The sequence below is a fragment of the Juglans microcarpa x Juglans regia genome, chromosome 8D (assembly GCF_004785595.1).
Source record: "Juglans microcarpa x Juglans regia isolate MS1-56 chromosome 8D, Jm3101_v1.0, whole genome shotgun sequence".
Classification (NCBI taxonomy): domain Eukaryota; kingdom Viridiplantae; phylum Streptophyta; class Magnoliopsida; order Fagales; family Juglandaceae; genus Juglans; species Juglans microcarpa x Juglans regia.
In genome coordinates, this window is record NC_054608.1 from 612,904 (window position 1) to 638,446 (window position 25,543).

At 35.7% G+C, this 25,543-nt stretch overlaps 2 protein-coding genes and 1 pseudogene across 3 annotated transcripts; 1 reads left to right on the forward strand and 2 right to left on the reverse strand.

Annotated features, from left to right (window-relative positions):
• The first annotated feature begins 1,324 nt into the window (after nucleotides 1-1,324).
• On the forward strand, nucleotides 1,325-3,711 carry LOC121243556 (transcription factor HHO2-like). Its single transcript, XM_041141685.1, has 5 exons — nucleotides 1,325-1,879; nucleotides 2,002-2,285; nucleotides 2,412-2,736; nucleotides 2,851-2,927; nucleotides 3,266-3,711. The coding sequence occupies exons 1-5, from the start codon at nucleotides 1,741-1,743 to the stop codon at nucleotides 3,626-3,628; spliced, it is 1,188 nt and encodes a 395-aa protein (XP_040997619.1). The 5' UTR covers nucleotides 1,325-1,740; the 3' UTR covers nucleotides 3,629-3,711.
• Nucleotides 3,712-11,273: 7,562 nt separating this feature from the next.
• Nucleotides 11,274-14,547, reverse strand: LOC121243068 (annotated as a pseudogene).
• Nucleotides 14,548-15,040: 493 nt separating this feature from the next.
• LOC121243001 lies at nucleotides 15,041-18,628 on the reverse strand. Of its 2 annotated transcripts, XM_041141046.1 has the most exons (7): nucleotides 18,220-18,628; nucleotides 17,915-18,082; nucleotides 17,171-17,432; nucleotides 16,919-17,085; nucleotides 16,576-16,725; nucleotides 15,657-15,933; nucleotides 15,041-15,194 (listed from the first exon to the last, which is right to left on the reverse strand). In XM_041141046.1, exons 1-7 carry the CDS (start codon nucleotides 18,262-18,264, stop codon nucleotides 15,154-15,156), a joined length of 1,110 nt encoding a protein of 369 aa, XP_040996980.1. In that variant the 5' UTR covers nucleotides 18,265-18,628; the 3' UTR covers nucleotides 15,041-15,153. The 2 variants fall into 2 exon arrangements, with proteins under 2 accessions (XP_040996980.1, XP_040996979.1); XM_041141045.1 differs by lacking the exon at nucleotides 15,041-15,194 and having other exon boundaries at nucleotides 15,337-15,933; nucleotides 18,220-18,627.
• Nucleotides 18,629-25,543: the final 6,915 nt, after the last annotated feature.

The window sequence follows — 25,543 nt, forward strand, 5'->3', positions numbered from 1 at the left end:
CCAACTTTGAAGTGGTCCAATGCATAGATATTGATGATCTTGCGTGGTTCATAATACAGCTTCCATGAAATATTGGCATGGTGCATGGAATAATTACCTTCCGTCATTATGCTTAATTAATATTCTTATATCCAATGATAAACGATTACTACCACTCATTATCATGAGTTGGATATAAATTTCAATGAGTTATCCAAGGAATTGGTGTGGAAACTGATCTTAAATCTTGTGTCAGTCAACATATATATATATATATATATATATATATATATATATATATTCTCCACTATCATATCAAAACTTCCTATTACATTCGTATAATAAGTTTCAATACACTAGCTAGTTGGTAATGGCTTAGCTGAATTGTCATGGAAATCAAATACATGCATATATATATTATAAGACAAATAAGATTTTCTCCCTTATTGCATTAAATATATAGAAAAACATGTATTACTTCATGATGGTATATAAGTTTAATGATTTAAGTTGGAAGAAAATATAATTATTCATAAAATTTTCTTGGTTCTTTATAGAGAAAAGGTTCTTTGGAAGATGAAAAGGAGAGATTGAAGACTTTTGTTTGAGGTGAACAGTTTTCTAAAAACTATTAAAATTAGGTGGCGAAAATAAAACATTTTTTTCGAAAAACCTTTCATATGAGAGAGAGAGAGAGAGAGAGAGAGAGGGGGGGGGGGTGGGTTTTGACGCTGAGTTTTGGTTTTTCTAGTCTATCTGTATCTCTTAAGTGTTGAGTTGTAATCACAATTTTTTTTTTTTTGTTATAAATTACAGTAATCAATAACATCTTTTCATGAAAAAAAATAATAATAATAATAAAAAAAATGTAAGAGAGCCTGCTCTAGATTTGATGAAACATTGAAAAGTAAAGCAAAGAAACAAAGACACTGAATGCGAGTAGTGCATATACTGACACTACTGCATGTATTCTCATACGGGGCAATTCCTCCTCAGTCCAATTCATAAAATATAGATATTCTCCCTCGAGATGGTTTGTCTTAAATTTGCAAGAGAAAAAAAAAACGAAAAAAGAAAAGCGTGAACATAGGGAACAGTAGTTGCATTGGCATTAGAATTCTATACAATAGGATTAGATATGGTGATATTGGCTTTTAGCGTCTCTGAAAAGCCACATTTTTTCCCGTACGAAAAGATTCCACCCAGCTGGGAACCCGAGGTATATTCCATGGAGATAATAAAAACTAAGTCCGACTTGAGCCCAGTCAAATTCATTTCTGATGTTACAGACAAGATGTTTGATCTTATCTGCTGCAACAATAACATCTAATAATAATAAAAGCTTCTGGGTGCATGTAGGCTGACGTTGTTTCCAGCCCCACGATGGAAAAAAGCGAATCCTGCTTCGAATATTCAACCCCTCTCATCTCTCTCCCTCTCTGTTTCTAACAAAGCTTGTGTGTTGAATTAAAAGAGAACTCATTAAAGATTCGTTTTGTACGCGACGGCACGACTTCGAAATCTCCCCATTTTTCCCTTCTGTCTCTCTCCTTCGGCTGTCCTCAGTTTATTCTCTTTTGAGATTCTCTTTAGACCCTGATTCCTGTTAGAAACCCGTTTCGTTGGTCGAATCTATATTATTCTATGTGCTTTGGACAAAATACCCTTTGTTGTTGTGGTAGCGCCTATATTATATCTTCTATTCCCTAGCTTTTTGATCAGAAACCCCATAGTATTATCGCAGGCATAAACTGTCTTTCAATGGATTATTACCCTGAGAAAATGCAGCATCGCGGTGGTTTGGGCTTCCGAGAGTATGTCAAAGCTTTAGAGGAAGAGCGCCGGAAGATCCAGGTGTTCCAGCGGGAGTTACCTCTCTGTTTAGAGCTTGTTACCCAAGGTAACCAAAGGCTTCGACCTCTCGTTTTTTTTTTTTTTTTTTTTTTTTTTTCTAAAAAAAAAATGTTTTTCTTTGGGTATTTTTCGTAGTCTACTTGTTAATGGGTTTGTGCTTCCGTGTAGCTATTGAGGCGTGTCGGCAACAGTATTCGGGAACGACAACGGAGAACAACTTGCATGGACAATCTGAAAGTTCGGAGCAGACGACTTCAAATGATGTTCCTCCAGTGTTCGAGGAGTTCTTTCCGATAAAGCGGTCTGCTTCGTCCGATGATGAGGTGGAGGAGCACCAATCCCACAAGAACAAGAAGGAGAAGGTGATCAGCAATGATAATAAGAAGAAGTCGGATTGGCTTAGATCGGTTCAGTTGTGGAATAATCCAACCTCAGATCCACAACCCAAAGAGGTACGTAGCAAAGAGAAAAAGAGCTTCTTCTTTCTTTTTTTGTAATTGTTTGGTAATTGCCTATAAAATTTTAGAGGAAAGGAATGGGAAAGACTGAAGCTTTTTCTGTTTGCGGGTATTTTGCAGGATGTACCGAGAAAGGCAACGGTGATGGAGGTTAAGAGGAATGGTGGCGGTGGTGGTGCTTTCCAGCCTTTCCAAAGAGAGAAGAGTGCTGCAGTGAGTAATGCATCAGAGGGCAAAGCGCCTTCTTCTCTGGCACCGGAGCCGGAGCCAGTGGCGGCTGTAGCCACAACGAGTTCGTCTGCGGAAACAGCCACGGGAGGAGGCGGTGAAAACGACAGAAGAGAACAGAAAGAAGGGCAGGCTCAGAGAAAGCAGAGGCGGAATTGGTCCCCTGAGTTGCACAGGCGGTTCTTGCATGCGCTTCAACAACTTGGTGGTTCACAAGGTGTGTATGTGTGCGCTTTTTCTCTTCTGGACGTTAATTTTGATTCCCATTTTGTGGGATTGGAATGAGTTGAATTGTTTGTTGATATAAGGCAGTGATTGGTTTGTATTGCAGCTGCGACACCTAAGCAAATTAGGGAACTAATGAAGGTTGATGGGCTTACTAATGACGAGGTCAAAAGCCATTTACAGGTTTGTAATTGATAATCATAGCAGTTAAACATTTTGCATAATTGAGTTAATGTGTCAAAACCATATCTGTTTTTACATTTAAGAATGTTTTTCTAATGTTGGCACAGGAGATTCAGTATTTAAGAGAGACACAACACACAGATTTGGCTTACTTGTCAAATTTAAGATACAAAAATTACACACTCTCCATAATATTTCTTACTAACTTTTTTTTTTTGGATTTCTTCTAGCATGATAATGGCTTTATTTTTGGGAGATTTTATTTTTTATTTTTTATTTTATGGTATCATCATGTTTTGGAGGGAGGCATGGGCTAAATCATCTATGATATGTTTCAGAAATATCGGTTGCACACAAGAAGACCAAGTCCATCGATCCACAATAATGGAAACCAACAGCCACCACAAGTAGTAGTTGTTGGAGGCATATGGATGCCAGCACCAGCCGAGTATGCAGCAGTGGCAGCATCAGGAGATATTGCCTGCAGTGTTGCAGCAGCCAATGGAATCTATGCTCCTGTGGCCGCACCACCACCTGCAGTCCAACAGGCATCAACATCTCAAATCCAGAGATTACCTCTGAAGCAATCCCAGCCCCCACAATCTGAAGAAAGGGTTAGCCATAGTGGGAAGAGAGCTTGTTCTGATTCCCCAGCCACATCATCCTCCACCCACACTACCACTACTTTCCCTGTTTTCTAATTTTCATAGCCTTAAGAGTGATGTAAAAAGTTTTGTAATCACGACTGAATAGAAAATGCTATAAGACATCCTCGTCATTCTGACTTTTGTCTCCTTATTTTCCCTGTTGTTTTTGGACTGTAAAAAGTGTAGATTTCATTGGATACAAGGGATGGTGACAGTCAAATCTTGAAAATGAATGATTATCCAATTTATCCTTGTAGTTCTCCACTATGGTGGTACTGTTTCTTGATGGATAAACAAAACTCAATTTATATTCTGAATTTTGAAAGCCGCAAAACATGACCATAGTGCCCGGGAGCAATTAATTTGTATAGTCTCATGTGAAGATTGTGAAGCAGAAGCAAGAACTTCAGCAGTGTTACTACGCTGATGCAGATTGTACACTCAATAATCGAGCATCAAGGAAAAATGCCATTGCACATGAAATCTATTCCAAACTGTCATGCCAAAAAAGTAGAATGCTTAGGTTCTGGATTTACTCTGGATGTCAACTAACCATCAACCGTTTATCTTGTCAGTTATTAGATCAAATGCACAAGCAGAATATAGACCCAAAACCATCAACCTTCAACTAGTTCTAAAATGAGAGAATATCCTGATCATCTCCTGGAAATCATCATTTCCATTTTTCAAGTGCTTAATGATTCCCCCTTCCAATCGCCATGGACTTCAGTGGCCAAGGTTTGGTAGACAGGGTTGTCAGTTTTTTGTTAGTACGTGGTATTTTTTCTGTGGGATCCACATTCTCTTCGCACAAGATGTCTCGTCAATCACTTCATGAAGGAAATGAAAAGCTTTTTATGACCAAATGAAAGTTATCTCCTTTCCTTGAAAGAATATTAGCATCACAAATACAAGAATCTTGACCCTTGAGAAATCTTCCTGCTACTTGGCAAACAAAGAAAGGGGTAGAGAAATCATTTCTATTAGAAGTCAGTAGAATCCACTTTCTTCCTTGTTCATTATTGCCAAAGGGTTAAAAGATAAAAGAAGAAAAGTTTTAGGATAAGAAAGATTCGCAAAAACAAGTATGTTAACCATTCTGTTTATGCTTATTTGTCAGGGCAACTTCATTGCATGAATGTCCGCATCAGCAACGGGACACATTGTGGTTAAAACAAGAGATGCTTGCATGGCTAGCTGTGATGTGCACCATTTTCTTTCTTTCTTTTTCTTTTTTTAAACGTGGCGGCTCCGAGAACATTAGTGCAGCCAGGCCTAAGATAATCGGTGTTATCACATAATGTCAACACAAACCAGTACCCTTTTATCCTTTAAAAACAAAAACACATTATATAGGACAAGAAATGCTGTAATTGGAACCATTTTATAATCTGCTCTGCCATCATATCCTCTCTAGAAGAATACACCCATAAAATATTCAGTGAAAATGTAGTCATATCATTGGTCCACCGCCACATATCCCAACACCATAATCTCGATTTAAGTAATATACGAAAGGAGCATATAAGAAATCATCCGGCCTAAATGTGCTAGTATATTCTCCATTGCTTTAGTTTATCTTTCTTGGTGAGAACCAGATCGAGAGGGAGGGAGACATTCCGGCCCCTTGGATCCGACCCTATCCGAAGATTCCTAATTAATGTATTTACAGATAAACTAATCCAAAGTGGGGGATATTCCGGTTTATCCCTTCATCAATATGAGTAACCTAGCAATCCATATATTTGAATATTGAAGGAACCGACCCTACAAATTACTCATGTGGTACAAGTTGTACTGCCACACATTTGTATGTATACGATGGATTTTGATTCATTTAGTGTCTATTTGAATATTGAAATACTCTCAATTCATCTCCTCTCATCATTATAATGTTCTCAAATTTTCATACAAAATATAATAAACAATTCAATTTTTTTAAATCTCAAAATAATAATAATATTAAAAAATAATATTTTAACAATATTTTATTCAACTCATTTAAAATCACCTAATCTCACTATCCAAACGAGCCTTTAACCAAAGATTTAATGGTTATATATATTAGGACTATATGATTGTATACAAAATTTCTCAAAACCCGAAAAAATATCACACGCTCTATTGGTAATTAGAAAACCCATAAGAACAAACTGATCGATCTAGCTACTCTTATGTTCCATATTGTTTAATATTTGGGTTACCTAACATAAGCGTGATCTCTAGCTCTCTCTTTTAAAACTGATCTTATCTCTGCAGAGGGAGAGATTTGGTTTTTGGGTCTTAACAAGATGACAACAAATTATATATTATCAATTAACAAACTGAAACTTAACATGATGAGCACGTTCTTGTTCAAGTTCTTTCTTTAAGAAAAAGGAGTCCTATTACGATTATTAAGAGCTATGATTAATGTTTCATTTGGTAGACTTTGGGATAGACATAGATCCATGGAACGTGGAGTGGAACTTGAGATTTGTTCTTTTCTCCGTTTTTGGAGGATCACAAGGAAGAGAGTAAGTAGCCAATGCATGCAGCATCCCTTCAATGTCTCGCACGGCCAGGCCGTGACTCTTGCAGTCCCCCAAAATTGTCTTAAACAAAGACCAATATATTTCTGATAATTGTAAACATGGGGAATATTGGAGGGCATGAACATCTCCCTTAATTTGCTTGTCTGTATTTTTATCTGGGTACTGCTTCAACTGATTGTCAAAACCCCTCCTTTCTTGAGAAATGAGCTTCTTGGCATTGATTAAAAAGAAAAAAGAAAAAAGAAATCAAATGTTACAATATAAATATGTGGACGAAAAGATGCAGCCTTATCTATGCTTTTGACTACTGTACATGGTTATGTATTAGCAATGAATCATGTTGGATGGATCACAATTCTAGTTGGACTTTACCTTGATCAGTGAATCATGGAAATTGCATGTAACATTTGATTTTTCATATTAAATATTAAGAGATTGAAAAAAATATTAGGCAGAAAAATGATAAAAAAATATTAGAAGGTCAGGGTTTCTTCCTCATGGCTTTTGAAATTACCCAAATGTCCCTACGTTGTAACATAGCGGAAATATCTAGTACCAATTCATTGGAACAAATTTGTTAGATCTCAATCTTGCAATTATTTAATCAAATGAATGTATAAAGTAAATAAATAAATTGCATGACACAACGATTGGTGACGAAGGGAAACTTTTTAAAGAATTCTTTAAAGGAAAAACCCTACGGGACAACCAAACTTAGAGAAATCAATTTTATTATTTGAAAATCAAATTATAAGTAAGTTCTCAATTACAAAACAATTGTCAATTGACTCTCTTATTTGACCAGACAAACGATCCGTTTGTCTTTACAGTAGTAGCAACCAGAACCTCTGACGATCTTTAAACATTGACTTTTCTCCTAGAACTCTAGTAGTTGAAACCCAAGTACCAATCAATTCTCCAACATGGAGCACAATCACACTCATTGAGAGAAACAATATGAAAATTCTCCAAGATCAAAATATGTATTGGAAATTGCTCTAGAAAATATCTAGATCTAAATCTCTACAGATCCTAGCTAGTATGATCTCTTAAATAAACAATCTGAAAGCAGTTTTAGTTTTAGTAGGACTTTGTTGACGAATCGAATCTGTCACGAAGATGTCTCCTGATGGAATACTGACATATGCGCTAAATCTTCTTTGTAGTAACAAATTTCAGTTCAATCTTTTCTCTAGATAAATGTAGATTTTTTGGAGCTCGATTTTCACATTTATGACTTATCAAAATAACCTCTAATACATCATAGATAAATTTAATATTGTTATAGATAAAGTCAATAAATAATTACATTCATCCAAAATCATGAACTTAATGATAGGATAAACTCTATCATTTTAGTCACGTAATCCAATCCAAACTTATCAACTTAATTAGTCACCTAATCCTAACCAAAATCTTGCATCTACAGCTTTACCAAGCTAATAGCATTTGAGCCAATTATACTTCGCTCTTCCATAACTTCAAAATTAATGATAATTTATGATCTCCATTACAAACTTTTCAATCATGTAAGACTCAGTCAGTCTCCCAATTAAAGGATACAAACTCTTCCAACTGCATTGACAATTTTCATTGTAAATTTTAATTCAATAACCATGAAAATGAGCTATATATATATATTTATATATATAATGAGTACTAAAAGAATCAGCACCCAAAAGGCCTCATGAATGCACACCTTGCCCTATATATATTGACAACTAGCTCGATTCTTAATTTCATGAAGGTATAAGATGAAACTGATATCATGCATAAACTAACCCTATTAAGGTACGGGCTGACATATACTAATAATTTCTTAGACTATAGAGTACATAGGACTAATCTAACCCTAATTTTTTCTTTTCATTTTTGTTCCTACAGAGAGTTTTTGGGCCAATACGTACGTTGATGCATGCGTGATATTTTCTGTGCTTTGAGATTGATTTTGAGCAGATATGTGGTTTTTGTGTTCTGAGGTTGAAACCAAAATCAGACCCCGGCCTGGCCGGCCAAAAGACTACGTACCACGTACTCGCGCGTCCAAATGCATTGATGAATCCTAGCTTTTTCTTAGTCGTCCGATCCTACGATTGTTTGATGCAGATCATGATCCTTTCATTAAAATATTAACTTAATTTGTACAATCCACTTGTCCCAAGCTAGACGCATACGGCGCGGTCTGATTCAATTCCATTTACCATTGCTAGCTTCTGTACTGGAAAAATACAAATGTGGGCATGCATGCATGGGGATCATATATATAATATCATGCATGTAGATCGAATTGGATTAATTTAAGAGTACCACTGATGATCATCCATATCCTTCTACTGATCCTTTAATTAAAATATTAGCTAGCTTTGAGCCATCGATCCTAATTAGCTTCTCATGTCTGATCTAGACAAATGCATCGATCGATCTACAAATAGCTAGTATTGCTTGCATGTGTATAAAAACTACATGAATTAATCTGTATGTTATATTAATAAACATGCATATCCATTGGAATTGATCAAGATCAGCACGATCGAGCATGGTGATGAGGGCCTATCTTTGGATTAAATGATCTTAAAATACTTATATATCCAACTATGCATGGTGAGAGTAGTAGTGCCTCATGCACCAAGATCTATCGAGTTTAATTAATTAGTAGAGAAAAAACAGATCTATCGAGTTTAATTAATTAGTAGAGAAAAAACAAACTATCCCAAGTAGTTTAACTTTAACAAATGAGAGTACGTACGTAGTACAACATGAAATTAAGTAATTTGAAACCTTCGTTGATCATGAGTTCCATTAAGTGACGGCAACTCTACCAAATTCATCCATGGATTTCTTTGCAAATTGCAACTATATACATTAGACACATCCGCGGCAAGCTCACTATTATATATATATATATATATTAGGAAAGATTCATTGTTTTAAAAGAAAAGGACAAATATTGAGAGGTGATCACACAATATATATATATATATATATATATTTGAGTGCGAAATGCCTCGGCATTCCATTTATGTATGATTTTCAACGATCTTATACCTCTAATACAATGTCAAATTAAAGATCTGATTACATCTATGTGAGTTGACAATTCATTGGACTAAATCAATACATAGCTCACAGATTGTCTCGCCATCATGATAATTATGAAATAATATAATACAAATAATAGCTTCAATTTTTAAGATAAGTACGGGTGATTTTACATAATATCTAAACAGAGGTTCTGAGTTCAAACCCTAAATCTACACTTTACTACCATTTAATTAAATATTAAATGTGTTGTATAAATAATAGCTTAAACTTTTAGATCAAAGTGGTGATTTTACAAATTAGAGGGCCGCCTATTAATGAGTTTGATTAAACTTGTGGTCAAAAAAATATAAGTGACTCTCATAATTTGAAAGGACAAAACTATTGATTATTAGTACTCTTTGTTATCAAATATTGTAATAATTACCTCTCTTTGAGATTGCGTGGTGAATTATTGAGTTGTTGTACATGATGTGTACTCCATTAATACCATTGCAATCAAAATTCGTATTGGATTTAGCTTATTGCTCTTTGTGAAAACATTTTATGTACACACCAGATCAAGATCTCATGTATTTGGGATGAATATCTCAATTTTGAGGGCAAGAGGATGGGACAACATGTATAGTTTTGTTGAAATTTGGAGTTTCCTTTATGATCAAACTCAGTGCTCGAATGCCAAGAAAGAAGCAAGAAGAGTGCAGTGACTTAAGAAAACAATATAAAACAAAGTAAAGAACACAAAGATATTACTTAGTCCGACCCTAGTAATCTGCATTCACGGCAGGAACCATCTAAAGAGCTTTATTTGAGTATAAAAGCACAAAATGCCAGATTACTAAGATCATCCCTCTCTCTGAGTTTTTCTTGATTCTTGAAGCAGAATCAATATCCTCTCAAGTACAATCTCCCCTCTCTATATTTTTTCTCTGTGTTTTTTCTCAACTTCACATTCACGTGTGTTACAATACAATATGACTCTCATATTTATAGTTCTAATTGAACTAACTATAACACTAAAATCAGAAGCCCTTTTACTTTCCACCTCAGCACATCCTGCATGAGTTTTGACTTGCCAATAGCTTCTTTTGTGTGTGAAGAAACAAAGAATAGATAGCTAATGATAAGAGAGATGGGGAAACCCCTAATTGTAGCAATTCTGCATTGTTGCCATTCTGGCGCATTTGATCATGTATAAATGCACAATTTGGAGAAATATGGAAAGGGATCGACAAAAACATTATCTCCATGTACATATTGTGCGAATATAATTGCTTGTAATTGATTTGGTGTGGCGTAATGCATTGGTCCATAATTATTCATAATTCGATGTCGAGATGCTGTGGAGCATTAGATGTCGTTGTTCGCTTGGTAATCCTGGTTTATCTGTAGGAGGTGGTGTGATTCAAGATCATAGAAAAGATTTATTTGTAGGTTTTTCTCATCACTATCAAATTCAGACTAATATTATAGCTAAATTTTGGGCTTTAAGAGATGGGCCTAGATTTTGTAAAGACCTGGAATTAGTAGATACTATGGTTGAGACAGATTCTATGATGGTGCTTTCAAGGATTCATCATGGTGAATGTTCCCACTGGTATTTATGGGACTTTTGGGAAGAGGTGATTGAGCATATTCAGACTTAAATGTCACATTTGTCATGTTTTTCGAGAACGCAATATAATTGCTGATTTTTTTGTCAAAGAATGAGCCCATAATTTTTGTATGGATCTTCGTGTTCATGGTCTTATTCTTAGAAGACTTAAATGTTTGTTGCGCCTTGACAAATGCTTTGCAGTTGAAGGATATTTAGTGCGAGCAGGTTGGAGTTCCTTATTTCTGGGTTGGTTTTGAGATTCTTTGTTACCACGTTGTCTTCTTATTCTTTATTTCTATTAGAGATCTTTCTAGTTTAATAAGTATTGTGGTCGTTGTTTAGTTCTTTTTGATTCATGGGTTGGTTTTCTTGTTTATTTGGAATCCCCATGGGTCAAGTTGTAACCATGATATTCTTCCGCCATAAGTGAGGGTTTTTCAATAAATTTGAGGTCTGTCCTCTTCTTAAAAAAAAAAGATATCCCAAGCTCATAATAATTAAAATTAACTAGGTTAATACGCACGATTACTAAATCACAATACTTCCCTGCAAGATCATTGATCATCTCATGATAAAGATACTAAGGCCATGCACCTTTACCAAATGGGGGTTGCAGCTTGAAGATATCCCAAGCTCACGGTATTGCTACAGAAATGAAGCACCCCAGGCGCTTTGTACATTAATTAAGAGTAAAACAACATCGAACAGTACTGGTATTGGAAAACATTAATGCTATTTTTGGCACAACCCTTGTTATTCTTATATGAAAATCTCTTTCTATTATTGTGCTATGTTTGGCAGAACTTAACTTTGACTGGCAATTTTGATCACTAGCAGTCAAATGGTTCAATGGATTGCCGACTACTTGAAAATCACTCCTTCCTGCAGTTGGATAACACACATTCACAGAATTTCAGCCCTCTAGTGGTTTACAGAGGAGAGTCTAGTAGATAATAGACCTTAGTTCAGACTTTGGACCATATTTTCCCCACTTTCCCTAAATTTTGTTGCTAGTAGTGCTTGCTATGTCATAGTACCGAGGAATGCCTACCGGCCACCACCCTCTGGTAGAGAGATCCTTCCTGAAAGTTAGAAAAGACAAGGAAAGTTGATAGATGTAGTACTTGATAATAGACCAACAATGTGCAAAGGAAAAAAATAAACAAATGATTTTATATGTGCCGAATGAGTTGCGCATATAACCAAAGATGCACTATGTAAGACTTGAAGGTGCTTGGATTTCTAGTGGTATACCGGGAGTATGCTCCAATACCTCTACATGATCTGGTAGTTCCTTCCACACTAGCTCCTTCATTAGCAAACAGTTAAATTCTCAGTTGCTCTGTAACGTTTGCAGGATAAACATATCTAACAGTGAATAGCTAATGCTTTAGCCTATAACACAAGAAATAAGCAAAGACGGGGCAAATTACTGTAATAACCAAAGTTTGTAGCTAATATATTTAGTAATTAATTTTGTGTCTGATTTTAGAAATACCAAAACAGAAAATGCCAGAACTGACTCTCTAACTCCCCACAAACCATTTAATGGTGGAAAGTGCTAACTACTATGATTATCAGATTTCAGGAAAATTTTTAGAAGCAGCCAGAAACCGAATCCCCCTCACCCACGAAAACAAAAGTATGGTGCTCAGTGTTATGTAATATGACATCTGGCAATGCATTTTGGGGAAAAAATGATGTCTGGAGTCATCTGTAGTTCAACATTGCATAAAATAATACTGACCTTAAATGATTTCATTGTTCCCTCAGCTTGAATTATACTGGCGAGAAACCCTTTGCTATCAAGGTCCCCATTTTTCATTGGCACAATGAACCTACAAAATAAATATATATATATATATATAAATAAATAAAAAAAACGAATAAAAGAAGTTAACTGGTAGCTGCAAAAAATTGAGCAATGGTAGCGAACTTGGCATGCAGCATCCTTGCAAGTTGAACTGCATCTTCTTGTCCTGAAACCAACATTAAGTTAGGGAGAAGCTGCTTTATGACCGGTGTGACGACAATGTCAGCCCTTTCCTTTTCCAGAATGTTCTTGTTGTATACACAGTGGGGTTCATAGTAAAGAGTCAGTGGACCCTGAGGAGAAGTGACAAGATACCTGACCACAAAATACACTGAGGATTATAAACTTGTTGAATATCCCATCCATATAGCTTAAATTTGAAGCCATATTAGACCAAGGGTCATTATTGTAAGAAGTTACTATTTCTTTGAAATCAAATCCAAGGGCGCTGCATGATAAAAATTACCCATTCTCAGGATGCTGCCATGGAAGACCTAGAACTGGACCTGGTGTGGCACGGACCCTGACTTTAGAACCATTTCTTGCTTCAATAACAGAGCTCTGACCAGGCTCTATGTATGTGACCTGAAAGTTTCTAAAACTAAAGTTTGGGAATTGAAACTGAAATGCTCCAATGGATCAGCACGGGAGGATGTATCATTAGGTTAAGACTGGTAGCGACTGAAGGGTAAAAACACTTCTGGTCTAGCCTATAAATTCATAACGTCAAACTAAAATCATTATGCCAATGTTTGATGTTATTTTCTCTTAGGATGAAGAATGTATTAATTTTTCGAACATCAATATAATAAAATGAAGATTGAATAGAAATCCACATTCAGTAGGCAGAAATATAAAGATTGGATATGCACACACATTGCTAAAAAGGGGATCCAGCAGTGGCTTAGCATTGAAAGTCGCTACGACTCTAAGATTTGGGGACTTTTCAGATAGGGGCTTCAAGATCTTCAAATGGCAATGATCGTCAAGGCTTTGTGTAATCAGTAAGCAATCAATTTCAGGAAGATCACTAAGCTGCACTAAGTTGCACACCAATCAGAACAATTCCCATATCAAATTTACCAACAGAAAAAGAAAAGAGTAACATATACATAACCAAAGGTACAAACCAGGAAATAGCTAATAAAAAATACCTGGAAATTCTTCAAAACCTTCTTGGCAGCATCATAAAGCCAGGGAATTCAAAATCCAAATTACCCACCAAGATTGGATCAACCAGTAGTTTCAATCCATCAACTTCCCACAACCAACCATTCCCCTAAACAAAAAGCAATTTCGAATATATGATGACAGAACCTCTAAATTAAGCAACTTTATGTAAGACGCATATCAAGAAAATGAAAATCCACCTCTAAGTAAGTGAGTTTTGAACATATTAGTGCCCCAAGAGCCCCAAGAACACGACCCAACTGCGTTCTCTTCAGAAACAGCCCTACTTCGCCTGCAAGTGAAGTATCACCGGTACCTTAGCTATCAATTATGAACTTTGAAGCAATACACGCATATCAGATGGGATCATGGGTAAGAAAGCGAGATCGAGAGACCTTGGGGTCGAGAGCTTCAATGCATTGGTGCCTTTGCAAACCGGACTGCAAACAATTGAGACTAAACGGGCATGAGAGATTGGAGATAAGGGTGTTGCGGTTCTGCATGGTTTGCACAAGCGAGGAAGAGAAATCCAGTGAACAACGGCCATGGTAGCCCCGCGTCCGAGCTTTCCCGCGAATTTTAGTGAAAACTGAAATGTGTCTCGGGGGTATTTTAACCACCCAAAATTCCTCACTGTCCATCTTCAAGAGTCTGCCACTTGGCGCAGGCTGACCCACTACTTCAGTTCCATCTGGAAGGCCATGCTTACCCTATCTTTCTTGTTCCTGTTCCTGTTCCTGTTCCTGGGACTATAGTTACGTTCAAAGTTTTCCATATTACGAGAGTCGGCGACATGTTTGTTGGACCTTTGAATGGCCATTAAGGGCATTCTTCTTCTTCTTCTTCTTCTTCATTTTTGTTTTAAATTATTCGTAGGGATTTATAACAATGTATTAAATTGGTCATATCAGAGAATAGATATAAAATGAAATGGTTAAATTGTAACTGATATTGATTCAAATATTCCGAAATGAAAAGAACGTGAGGTTCAGCTGTTTAAATCGATGAGAATTAAGAAGAAAAAATTATAAAGATAGATTATCACACCTTGTACCCAAACTATCACCGACTTGTAACAAGCATCCTAAATTATTAAAATTGATAACTGACATTCTAATCTTTAAAAATCTCAGCATTTTATGTCCGATAATTAAAAGATACATAGAATAAAACATAATTGTCAAAATTGTTTAGTTCAAATGGCCAATTGCCACTGAAAACCATAACAATTAGAAGAGAGATAAATAACGTGGTAGAATCCACCCGTCCGAGGAGGTGTCCACGGCGAGTGGCATTGGTCAGGTTCCAAAATATTCTCAGAAACTGATTTTCTAATTGACAACTTGTATACTCGATCTCATATTATATACAAGTAACAGAAGTGAGAATCAAATGGGTGGGGAAAAAGGTAACAGAAAAAAACTAACTACTTGTCGAAAGTTCGCACCAGCCAGATGGCATGCTGACCTGTACAGAAAAACTCAAATAAATATATTTCAATCTCTCTCACAAAGTCATCCTTTGACTTATATCAAGGATTTGGATTAAAAGCATACATGCTACGAGTGATTCCCATCAGTGTGCAACAATTGAGGAGAGACAGAGAACAGACAAGTAAAAGGTTATAATTTACATAACAATCTTGGTCCATACAACTCAATTGCCAAGCAAACCCTAGAGCCCTCAGCCACTATCTTAATGAACAGACCCGAGAAGAAATTGTTTCCAAGAGAGTGTTTGGTATTTAAAAAAAAAAAAAATCCATCCATCCATCAATGGGCAAATGCAAAGCTAGAAGCTTGATAACCTTCACCAGGGAACAAAGACAAGAACATAGTACAAACACTTCAATGAACATTTATATCTTGAACGCAAGTTCTCTCTCCCATCTTTTGGGTTTGTAAGGTATAAAACTCACAATTTTGTTACCTTGGGGTAATGGCAACTCATCACCAGAAGCAATCTTCTCATGCCAGACAAATTCATTCTCATGCTCGAACTTCCTGAGCATTTCAGAGGCATCATCAATTTCCTTTCTGAACACTGATCTCCATGACTCTTCACCTGGAATCTTCTTTTGGATGTTGATCACTGCAACACGAAGAACTCCAACTGCAACCCCAACTTGACCAGCAATCTTCAGAGTTCCAGCAAGATATTTCTGACTTCTTAACTCGTGTAGAGATTTGCATGACAATATAAATTCCTGCACAGAATAGAAAAGGCACCCATGAGAATCTTTCAATTACATAATTAACAAATATAATATATGTACTCCCAACTTCAGGCAAAGAAGAAAGATCGCACATATTATGTGTATTTATAAGCACTAGCTGTGCACTTGCACGACCCACGGCTGATTGCATAGTAATCTAAGCATGGCCTTCTTCATTATCAATTGTAATAAACTAAATATATAGGAAAGAAGTAAAAGTGTCTGAGACCTTTCAAATTATTTTAAACTTTATCACCAAATTTATGATATTTAACAAAAGAATGGATGGCTTGGTTCAACAGGAGCAAAAATATTGCTTCAAAAATTATATTTGTTACAGATTTTTGTGCTCTAAATTAACTATCAAGTGAATCTCACCATCAAAGCCAATAAAATGCGGCATTAAAAGCATAAAACCCAGATCCAGCCTGTCATTGGCTTGCAACACTGTGAATCAGATGCTCAGCTCAGCTGATCGGCTTTCAGTAGGCTTAATACAACAATGTGAACCGACCAAAAGAATAACCATAGTTTGTCACAAGTTTACAAGTGTGACACAAAAAGCACATTCCAATATTCTCCAAACCAAGAATAAAAAAATAAGCCAGAGAACCAAGCAACATCCTTACATACCACTAAGCGAGATGAAATATCTCTGCACTCACTACTTGCTGTATTTAAAAGACTATCGGCTTCATCGAGTAACTGTGTAACACCATGGTGCAACTTTGCCAAGAGGCCTATAGCAGTGCCTTTTTCTTCAGCCTTCCTGATGGTTACTGCCTGTCACATTTGCCTAATAACATCAATCATCAAAAAGAAGAGCCTGACCGAGGGACATTCCTCAACTGTGAAAATTTAATCCACCACCCAAAAAAAGAAAAAAGAAAAAAGAGAACAAATGTATAGACTATTAATATTTAGCTCTCGTGTAAAATCCAACAAGCATACTTTGAGTGACACCCAAGTCACTAACCTGGGCCCCTGCCAAACAAATGAGGCTCATGACAGTGGATACAGATGAGATGGCTTCTGGTGGCCTTTCCGCAGGAAATGCAGGTCCTAAAGAGGGAAGAACCTCATTAGCCAGATGATGATATACTCCAGCAGCTTCTCTGAAGAAGGTGGCAGATTGCACCAAATCTAATGCAACAAATGCAAAGGAACTAATCAAAACTGCAACCACCGCCTGTTGTATGTGATAAGAAGGTGAAAGTTTATTGCACACCTGTTGGCAGGACTTCCAAAGCCCTCTCTCGAAGGATTGCACCATAAAGAAAAAGGGTCATACCAAGCTCAAATCGCAAGTTATCAATTTGAAAAAATTTTGGACCCAGAAGGTTGAAGAAAGAAGATGAGCTCAGCGCACTACTCCATCGTATCTTCAGATCTGAAGTCCACCGCACCATCTGGCAATTGCTACCAATTAAATCTATGTGGAAAATCAAATTTTCCAATAATGGAAGATACCCTTCTAGCCTTTGCAGGTCCTGATGCATTCAGAAAATAAATACATTAATAAAGAATAATAAGAACAGCCCACTTAATTTTGCCGGAGACTACTTGATTGGTCCTCGCATGCAAATCAAACGTATGAATATGGACTAAACTACAGCCACTCACACAAATTCGTCTGGTAGAATTATCTCAGTTCGAAAAATCTCAAAAATGACCTTAATAGACATGGGATCAACAAAAAATAAGTAGACAACCGTTCATTAGCATATAATCAGAATGGAAGGGACTTGGTTTCCAAAAACCATTTAAACCAAAATGCAACTCTATCGTGTAACAAGGTTTAATTACAAACACCAACAGAAACCATCATAGCAGAGCGCGGCTTGTTTGAAAAACATCAGGTAACAAAGACTAATTACAAACACCAAGAAGCATACATTATAAATCAGGAGCGATATGAAAATGAGATAGAGTTTTCTGAAGACTACGTGTAAACTAATTAACAGAAGTTTACCTGCTGAACTTGGGATGTCAATCCTCCAGACATTTCTCGTGCAATAGCTTCCGTGATGGAACTGCTCTCGTTGATGGACTCCTCAATCACTCTGCGCTTAGAGCTAAGCTCCTTCAATTGCTCAAGCGTAGCAGAGTCACGTGCTGCATACGCCTCCTCAAACACAAGCTGTAAACATTCACATAATACCATCGATTATAAACAGAATAGTTAGTTCCAAATATTATGTTCGAAAATTTCGTTTTACTACCTTTACAAATTAAATTAAAAAAAAAAAACCTAATCTAGACGTCAATTCACCCTACCTTCCTGGTTTTGAGCTTCACCGGGTCCGGGAATTGAAGCATCATCTTTCAAAGGATGAGCTTTGTGAAGAGAATACAAAGGGTCTCCGAGAATCTGGTTTTGTTACTCCGATCACAGAGACAAGACTACTAGAAAACCTCCATTTCCGCTTCTGAATATGTGTTATCACTTATCACAAGGAATCGGCAAAGTAATGAGGCTCGGGAATTCAAAATCGAGGGATATGGAAATAGGGAATTAGATTAGCAGACCAAACAGCAAGAGTGCAAGGGAGAAGGAAACGACAAGGCTTGCGAAGGGTGAGTACCGCGTACCACTCTTTTCCCTTCTTTTGGTTCGGTCGTTTTCGTCCAGAACTGCTGCTGCAGCTCGGTCTCCGATTTCTTCTTCACCAAGTATAAGCACTAAATTATTATTAAGGAAATGGATAATATTCAAATTATTTATAAAAATATTAATTTCTTGACAATATAACAACATGAATGCAATACACATCAAGAATAAGCTATTATATCTTCTTAATTTATTTTCTCATTTTCTATTCATATATTTAATTTTTTTAAAAAAAATTCTTAATAGTTAAGAAAGTAATTATTATTGTATTGACATTTTTTATTTTTTAAAAAGTTTTAAACATTGTTAAAAAATATTTGAAATAAAAAACAAAAAAAATGTGCAATTTGTACTAGGGGCACACCAAGTAGCCAAATTGAGGAAGCATAGTAGCACTACTTATATTTAATAAAAATATTTTAAAATTATCTAATAATTTTAAAAAAATAATATATGCAAGTCATAAATATACAAATCTAAAAAATAGATCTCACTACGAAAAGTAAAATGATTTGTACAAATCTCAAATAGACAAACCACGTACAAGTCCTTGTAAAAAAGTAGACCCCATCTTTAAAAATGTAAAAAAGGAAAAAGAAAAAAGAAAGTATTCTTTATTTAGGGATCTATTTTTTTACAAATGATTTGTACGAGACTTGTCTATTTTGAACTTGTACCTAGCATTACTCATTTAGATTTCATCCTTAACATTACCTATAATTTAACTAGTAATGTTAGGTATAAACATAAAATGTATAAGTCTTGTACAAGCATTTTGTAAAAATATAGATCCTATAAAAAATGAATTTTTCATATTTTTTTATAATAAAATTCAATATTTATACGAAATTATAAATTTAGAATTTAGAGCTTATATATATATATATTTTTTAATCAAGCATATTATAGATTAAATAAAAGATACAAAGTTTAAGGAGGATCCATTCCACTATCAATATATAGAAAACATCTAAAAATTTTATCTTAGGGTATGCTTCCAAAAACATGATTGGTAGCTGTCCATTGCACAACTGAGTGCGCACATCGATTTTGAGATTGATATATTTTAACAAATTTCTAGTTTTGATGAAGATTGGATATGTACTGAAAGTTCTCGATAATAGTTTACATGTTCTAGAATAAAGAGGTATTTGGGCTTCAATGGAAGTAATTACCGATTGGGAATCCCCTTCTATTATCGCAAGACATTGAGTTGAAGCCATATTAGATGTTAGTAGCGCTGCTTTTGCTTATGCAATTAAAGGGATAGTAGTTTTTACCTTTTCCGTTATTATTCCCAGAATATCTCCACTATGATTTCTTTGAATGGCTTAGACTACTGAAAAATAATCACATATTGCTGCATCAAAAGAGAAACTTTGATAATTTGGAGGAGGAGGATACCATTTTTCTTCTTTGCTTTGTTGATCAACTTTTTCCTTCCATGCTTCTTTATAGTCTTCATAGATGTGTTTGATCTGAAATCTGAACGTTTACCTTCTCAATTGATAAAGAAGTGTGATTATAAATGATGTCATTTTTCTTCCACCAAATAAAATCTATCATTATGATTGTAAATAGTTGGAAGTGGTGTCTTTCCTCTTTCCGAAGTCCCAGCTCATTTTCCGGATAGATGATCATTTGCATCCAGTCTGATATAGAATTAATATGCAAATTTGCAATGTTTAGGGGCCAACTACTTTGTTGCCATAGGATTTTGTTGATAGGACATTCAATAAAAAGGTGCATCAGAGTTTCTTTCTCATGGTTACAGAATATACATTCTTTTGTTTCTTGGTGGGGAATGATTTTACCAAATCTTGTTCTAGTAGGAAGAATATTCTAAAGAAGTTTCCAAATCAGTAATTTATAACGATCATGGATTTTAAGGCTTCACATTAGCTTGAAGAGTGTTATTGAGAGAATTTGTTGAGTAGGAACTTGATCTAGCATTGTAGCTTGATATGCAGATTTGACTGAATATTTTTCATTGTGGTTTAAAGCCCAAACCACTTTATCCTGCTCATATGCTCGTATTGGTAGTTAGGTTTTTTGTATTTCTGATATGCTTTCCTGATAAAAAAGATATTGTATTTTTGAAACATTCCAAATCCAAGAGTTAATTTGTGTGAGATCTGAAACTGTAAGAGTTGGATGTTCTAGATCCATACCTTGGATTGGCTGTGGTTGGAAATTGATCAATGAATGAATCCATGGATCCTGCCAGATATTTACCGATTCTCCATTGTAAATTTGGAAACATTGGCCTTTTTTTAGCAAATCTTTTGTTTTTGAGTATTCATTTCCACATGGATGAATCTGATGCCTTCTGCGAAGCTTCCCAAAGTGTTGTGTTCTTTAAATATTTAGCAGTTAGAATTGAGTGCCACAAGCCATTGCTACATCCGCTTAATTCTCATCCTGTTTTTGTTAGCATAGCTTGATTCATCTTTTCCATCAATCTAATACCAAGACCACCATCTTTTTTCGGTTGACAAGTAGATTTCCAGGACTTTAGTATCAAATTATGAGTTTTGTCTTTCGAGAACCCCCACCAGAAATTTTTGAAAGCTGTATCAAGAGTTTTGCATATTGATTTTGGTAGCTGGAAAATATTCATATGATATGTTGGTATCGTACTTACTATAGACTTGATTACATGGTTTTGCCTGCCTGGGCTAGTAGCTTTGACTTTCAGCCTTCCAATTTTTTACCCACTTTGCTCAACATTTCACTGTAGCTTTCTTTTTTGTATATGTTGAAGGAAGTGGGTAATCTCAGATATTTCATTATAGCTGATGTTGCTTTGTAAGGCAACCATTGGAAAATAGATGTTTTTATTGCCTGGCTAGTGTTTCTGGTGATAAACATTGAAGATTTACTTAAATTGATTTTTATGTCCTAACCAACTTTGATAGTTTGCAAGACACTCTGAAATGTTTTGAGCATTTTTTTTTCCGTGGCCTTTGCAAAAATAAATGTGTCGTCTGCAAATAATAAGTGTGATACTGTTTGACCGTTTCTACTAATTTGAACCCCTTCTAGCTTCTGCTGGGCTTCAGCTTTTAATAAGATCCTAGAAAGAGTTTCTATGACCAATATAAAAAGAAAATGTGATATTGGGTCACCTTGCTTGATACCTCTCTGAGATTTGAAGAAGCCTCTTGGTGAACCATTAATGAGAATAGAGAATGATACTATCGTTATACACTCCTTTATCAGATTTATCTATTTATGATTGAAACCCAAGTTTTGCATCACTATAAAAAGAAAATCTCACTCTACCTGATCGAAAGCTTTTTCCATGTCTTGCTTAATCGCCATCAAACCTATTTTTCCTTTTTTTTTTTTTTTTTTTTGAGATAGTGAAAAAACTCATGAGCTATGATAGTATTTTCCTTAATGTTTCTTCCTAGAACAAAGGTTGTCTGGAGTGAAGAGATGATTTTTGGGAGACGAATTTTAAGACGATTGGCCATGATTTTGGTTATAATTTTGTAGCAGACATTTGTGAGACTGATAGGGCGATATTGGCTTGGACTATTTGGACTAGTCATCTTTGGGATAAGAGCAATTTTGGTATGATTACTCTACTTTAGAAGCTGCCCACTGCTAAAGAAATTCTGAACTGCCAGTATGACTTCTTTTTTAACAATACTCCAATAGTGTTTATAGAATAGAGTTGTCATTCCATCTGGCACTGGAGCTTTATTTCTGGGAATCTGTTTTAGAGTTTCAAATATTTCATTTTCTTCTGGTATGGCAATTAGAGATTCATTCTCTATGTCCGAAATTTGCTTTTCGAAGAGATTATCCAATTGACCCGGAATAATTGGATTTGAAAAGGAATATATAGTTCTAAAATGATTAATAAAATAAGACTCTATAACAGTAAGGTCCATTGACCATTTATTTGGCGCCAGTTTGATTGATTCAATAGCATTCCTTCTTTTCTGGATGGTTGTTGTCAAATGATAAAATTTGGTATAGAGATCCGTTGAGGTAAGCCATGTGAGTCTAGATTTTTGTCTCCATAATATTTCTTCATATTCTCTTTGCTTGTGAAGTCTATATTGCAAAAATCTTTCTTTTTCTTGATTAAAAGGAGTCATAATGTCATCTTGTATTTTGAGAAGTTCACTTTCAATTTAATGTATATTGTGGTTGATTTTCCCAAATGATCTTTGTTTCAAACTTTAAATGCTTTTTTGGTTGACTTGATTTTCTTGCATGGAATATAAGATGGATTGCCAGGTGGGGTTTACTCCATACTTCACTGATTATTTGATGGCTTAATGGCTCACGAGTCTAGAATTCTTCAAACTTGAAAGAATGAGCTTGACGAATATTGGTCATAGTATATAACAAGATGGGATGATGATCTGATGTTGATGATGCAAGATGTTGCAATGTAGCATCTAAGAAAAGTAGTCTCCATTCTTGATTTGCAATAGCTTGGTCTAATCTTTCTCTTGTAAGTGCTTGACCCTGTCTATTATTGATCCATGTAAACTTTGGGCCCATGTAGCCAATGCCTATGAGACCATTTCTATCCATGAGAGCTTTTAGACCCTTATTGGGATTATAAGAGATAGGTCTTCCTCCATATTTTTCAAATTGATCAATGAGGTTGTCGAAATCTCCCAAACAAATCCAAAGCTCTGGAAAAACTTGATATAATGAATCTAAATGGCTCCAGAAGCTAGCTTTGTTGTTCCATTGGGTTGGTGCATATACATAAGTAATCAGCCATGGTTGATGTGTAGGATCAGAGTAAACTAAAACTCAAATTGTATTAATATTTATATTTATAGGTTCTATTTCTACACCCGATCTCCACGAAAGTAGCATGCCTTTTTTTTTTACAAATTGCAGGAAGATGAACAAAATGATGGAAACCTAAACTATTTATAATAGATATGGTGTGATCATCTGTCACCAAGGTTTACGACAAAAAAACTACATCTGGGTTATATTTTCTAATATTAACCTTTAAGTTTCTAATTGCTTTGGGACGGGTCCCCTGCAATTCCATGCCATTGTCTTTACTTGGATGGTGGAGACATTTTTAAGCTTGCCTCGCTAGCTGATTTGGACTTTCCATATGGGTGTGTTGGTGGCCTAATATAGGGACTGATTTTTGCTTTCACTTTTGATTTTTTCCCTTGCCTAATGAGCCTGAATGCATTTCCAATAGAGTTAGTGCCACAGAATCTTCATTTGTTTATTGCTTTAGAGCATGACATTCAGTTGGATCTATTTTTTCCACTTTGATGAGGCGTTGAGATTTTCTTTTTGGAGCTTCAATAGACTCAACATGTTGCTGCGTTTTGGAAGGGAGGATTACTCGGGTAGCTTGATGGACTTTTGTAATGTATATATCTGGGTTCTCACTGAGAATGATTTCACTGTGTTTGGGATCTGATGATAAATTTGTTGCCATTTCAATCTGCATGGGACTGTTTTCACAATGAGCTTTTAAGTCTTCTATCAGTTGAATATTCATCTAATTTGGAGGCAATTCCAAGACTTTTTCAGAAGTTGGGCGTGAAGGAATGACAATGGTAATAACATCTTGATCACGTGATGCAGAAGGGCTATTCATTTGGGCCATTAATGGGCTAATAACTGATGAAGACTTATAGAAAAGTTTGGGCTTATTACCAAAGAAGAAGTGCTGAGGCCTATTGGAATATAGATCTTGTGGGTCCATAAATAAAGGCTTTGTTTCCTTTTGAGAATCTGACTTAAGCCCAAGCCCAAGTTTTTCTCTATGAGTTTTATAGCTTTGCATTGCCGTGTATATTTGCTTCCATTGAGATCTCCATGGCGGGCGATGTTGTGTTGACTCAATGGCTGAGAGAAATGAAGATGATTCTTGTACCCGAGAGCTAAATTCATCTGCCACCTATGCCTCTGAGCATGAAGACAAAAGGGATATTTTGCTGCGATTTGAGGTGAGGTTGTTGGATTCTGTAGTTGGTTGAATAGTGAAGAAATTAATGAGCTTGGATCACTGTAGCTGTACTGTGTTGCTGTGTCTTCTCTCATGGAAATTTCGCACGGTTGTTAAGAGCTCGATGGAGATGAAATCAAATGATGTAAGTTCGGCTTGTTGGCTGAGATTTTTTCAATATGATCACTGCTAAGACTGATCTGGCCTTTGAGAGTAAGCTCCTGCTATTTACTCACATTGAGAATTTGTTTTCCTTTGTTATAATTGCCTATGATTGAAACTGAAGGAGAGAAGTTATCAATATGCTTTGTTTCTTCATGCTACTCACCACCCGTTTGATGAAAAGCCTGACTATTATCATGGTTGCTTTGAAACTCTGCTCTGATCCATGGGCCATACTTTAGTCTTGTTGGAAGTGAGCTTAAGAAACCACAGAAGATTTGAGAGTGACCAAGCATTCCACATGCATAGCAAAAGTCTGACAACTTTTCATATTTTATAGCTATCCATATTTCATGGTTGTCAAGTCTTGGCATCATAAATCATTGTTGAAGTGGTTTTGTGATATCTAGCTCAACTTTGATTCTAATAAATTTTCTAGAAAGTTAAACCATAAAAAGGATCTTCCTCCACTTTGATCAAATTACGAAGAACTTTCTCAATTTCTATGGCATTATTGAGAGTGATGTGATCAAGGGGTAGACCATGAATTTGTACATTGAAAATTGCATGATTTAAACTGATTTCATGGAGAGTGGCTCCCAGAGACCACGGTTTCAGAATAATCAAATGCCCTTTGATATTCCACTGGGCTTAATTAAGCACTCTTAACTTATCTTGAGAGGTTTTAAATGTGAATATAAACTTGTTTATATCCATGTCTTCAATGAGAAAGTTTTGGATAAAGTTTCAAGAGGCTTTAATACTAGAATGAATTGCATATTTGTTCAAAAGTCTATCTGCAACTAACATTCTTATCAGTATTTTATCTGAAGTAGCTTTTGTTGTCTTTGGAGTAGGTTGGAGATTGAGAT

Coding starts and splice junctions, on each gene's coding strand:
- LOC121243556 (XM_041141685.1), top strand. CDS start 1,741: ATGGATTATTACCCTGAGAAAATGCAGCATCGCGGTGGTTTGGGCTTC. Junction 2,737..2,850: donor ACAACTTGGTGGTTCACAAG/GTGTGTATGTGT, acceptor TTTGTATTGCAG/CTGCGACACCTAAGCAAATT. Junction 2,928..3,265: donor AGGTCAAAAGCCATTTACAG/GTTTGTAATTGA, acceptor GATATGTTTCAG/AAATATCGGTTGCACACAAG.
- LOC121243001 (XM_041141045.1), bottom strand. CDS start 18,264: ATGATGCTTCAATTCCCGGACCCGGTGAAGCTCAAAACCAGGAAG. Junction 17,086..17,170: donor TTTGGAAGTCCTGCCAACAG/GTGTGCAATAAA, acceptor TTGTTGCATTAG/ATTTGGTGCAATCTGCCACC. Junction 16,726..16,918: donor TTTGTTTGGCAGGGGCCCAG/GTTAGTGACTTG, acceptor CAAATGTGACAG/GCAGTAACCATCAGGAAGGC.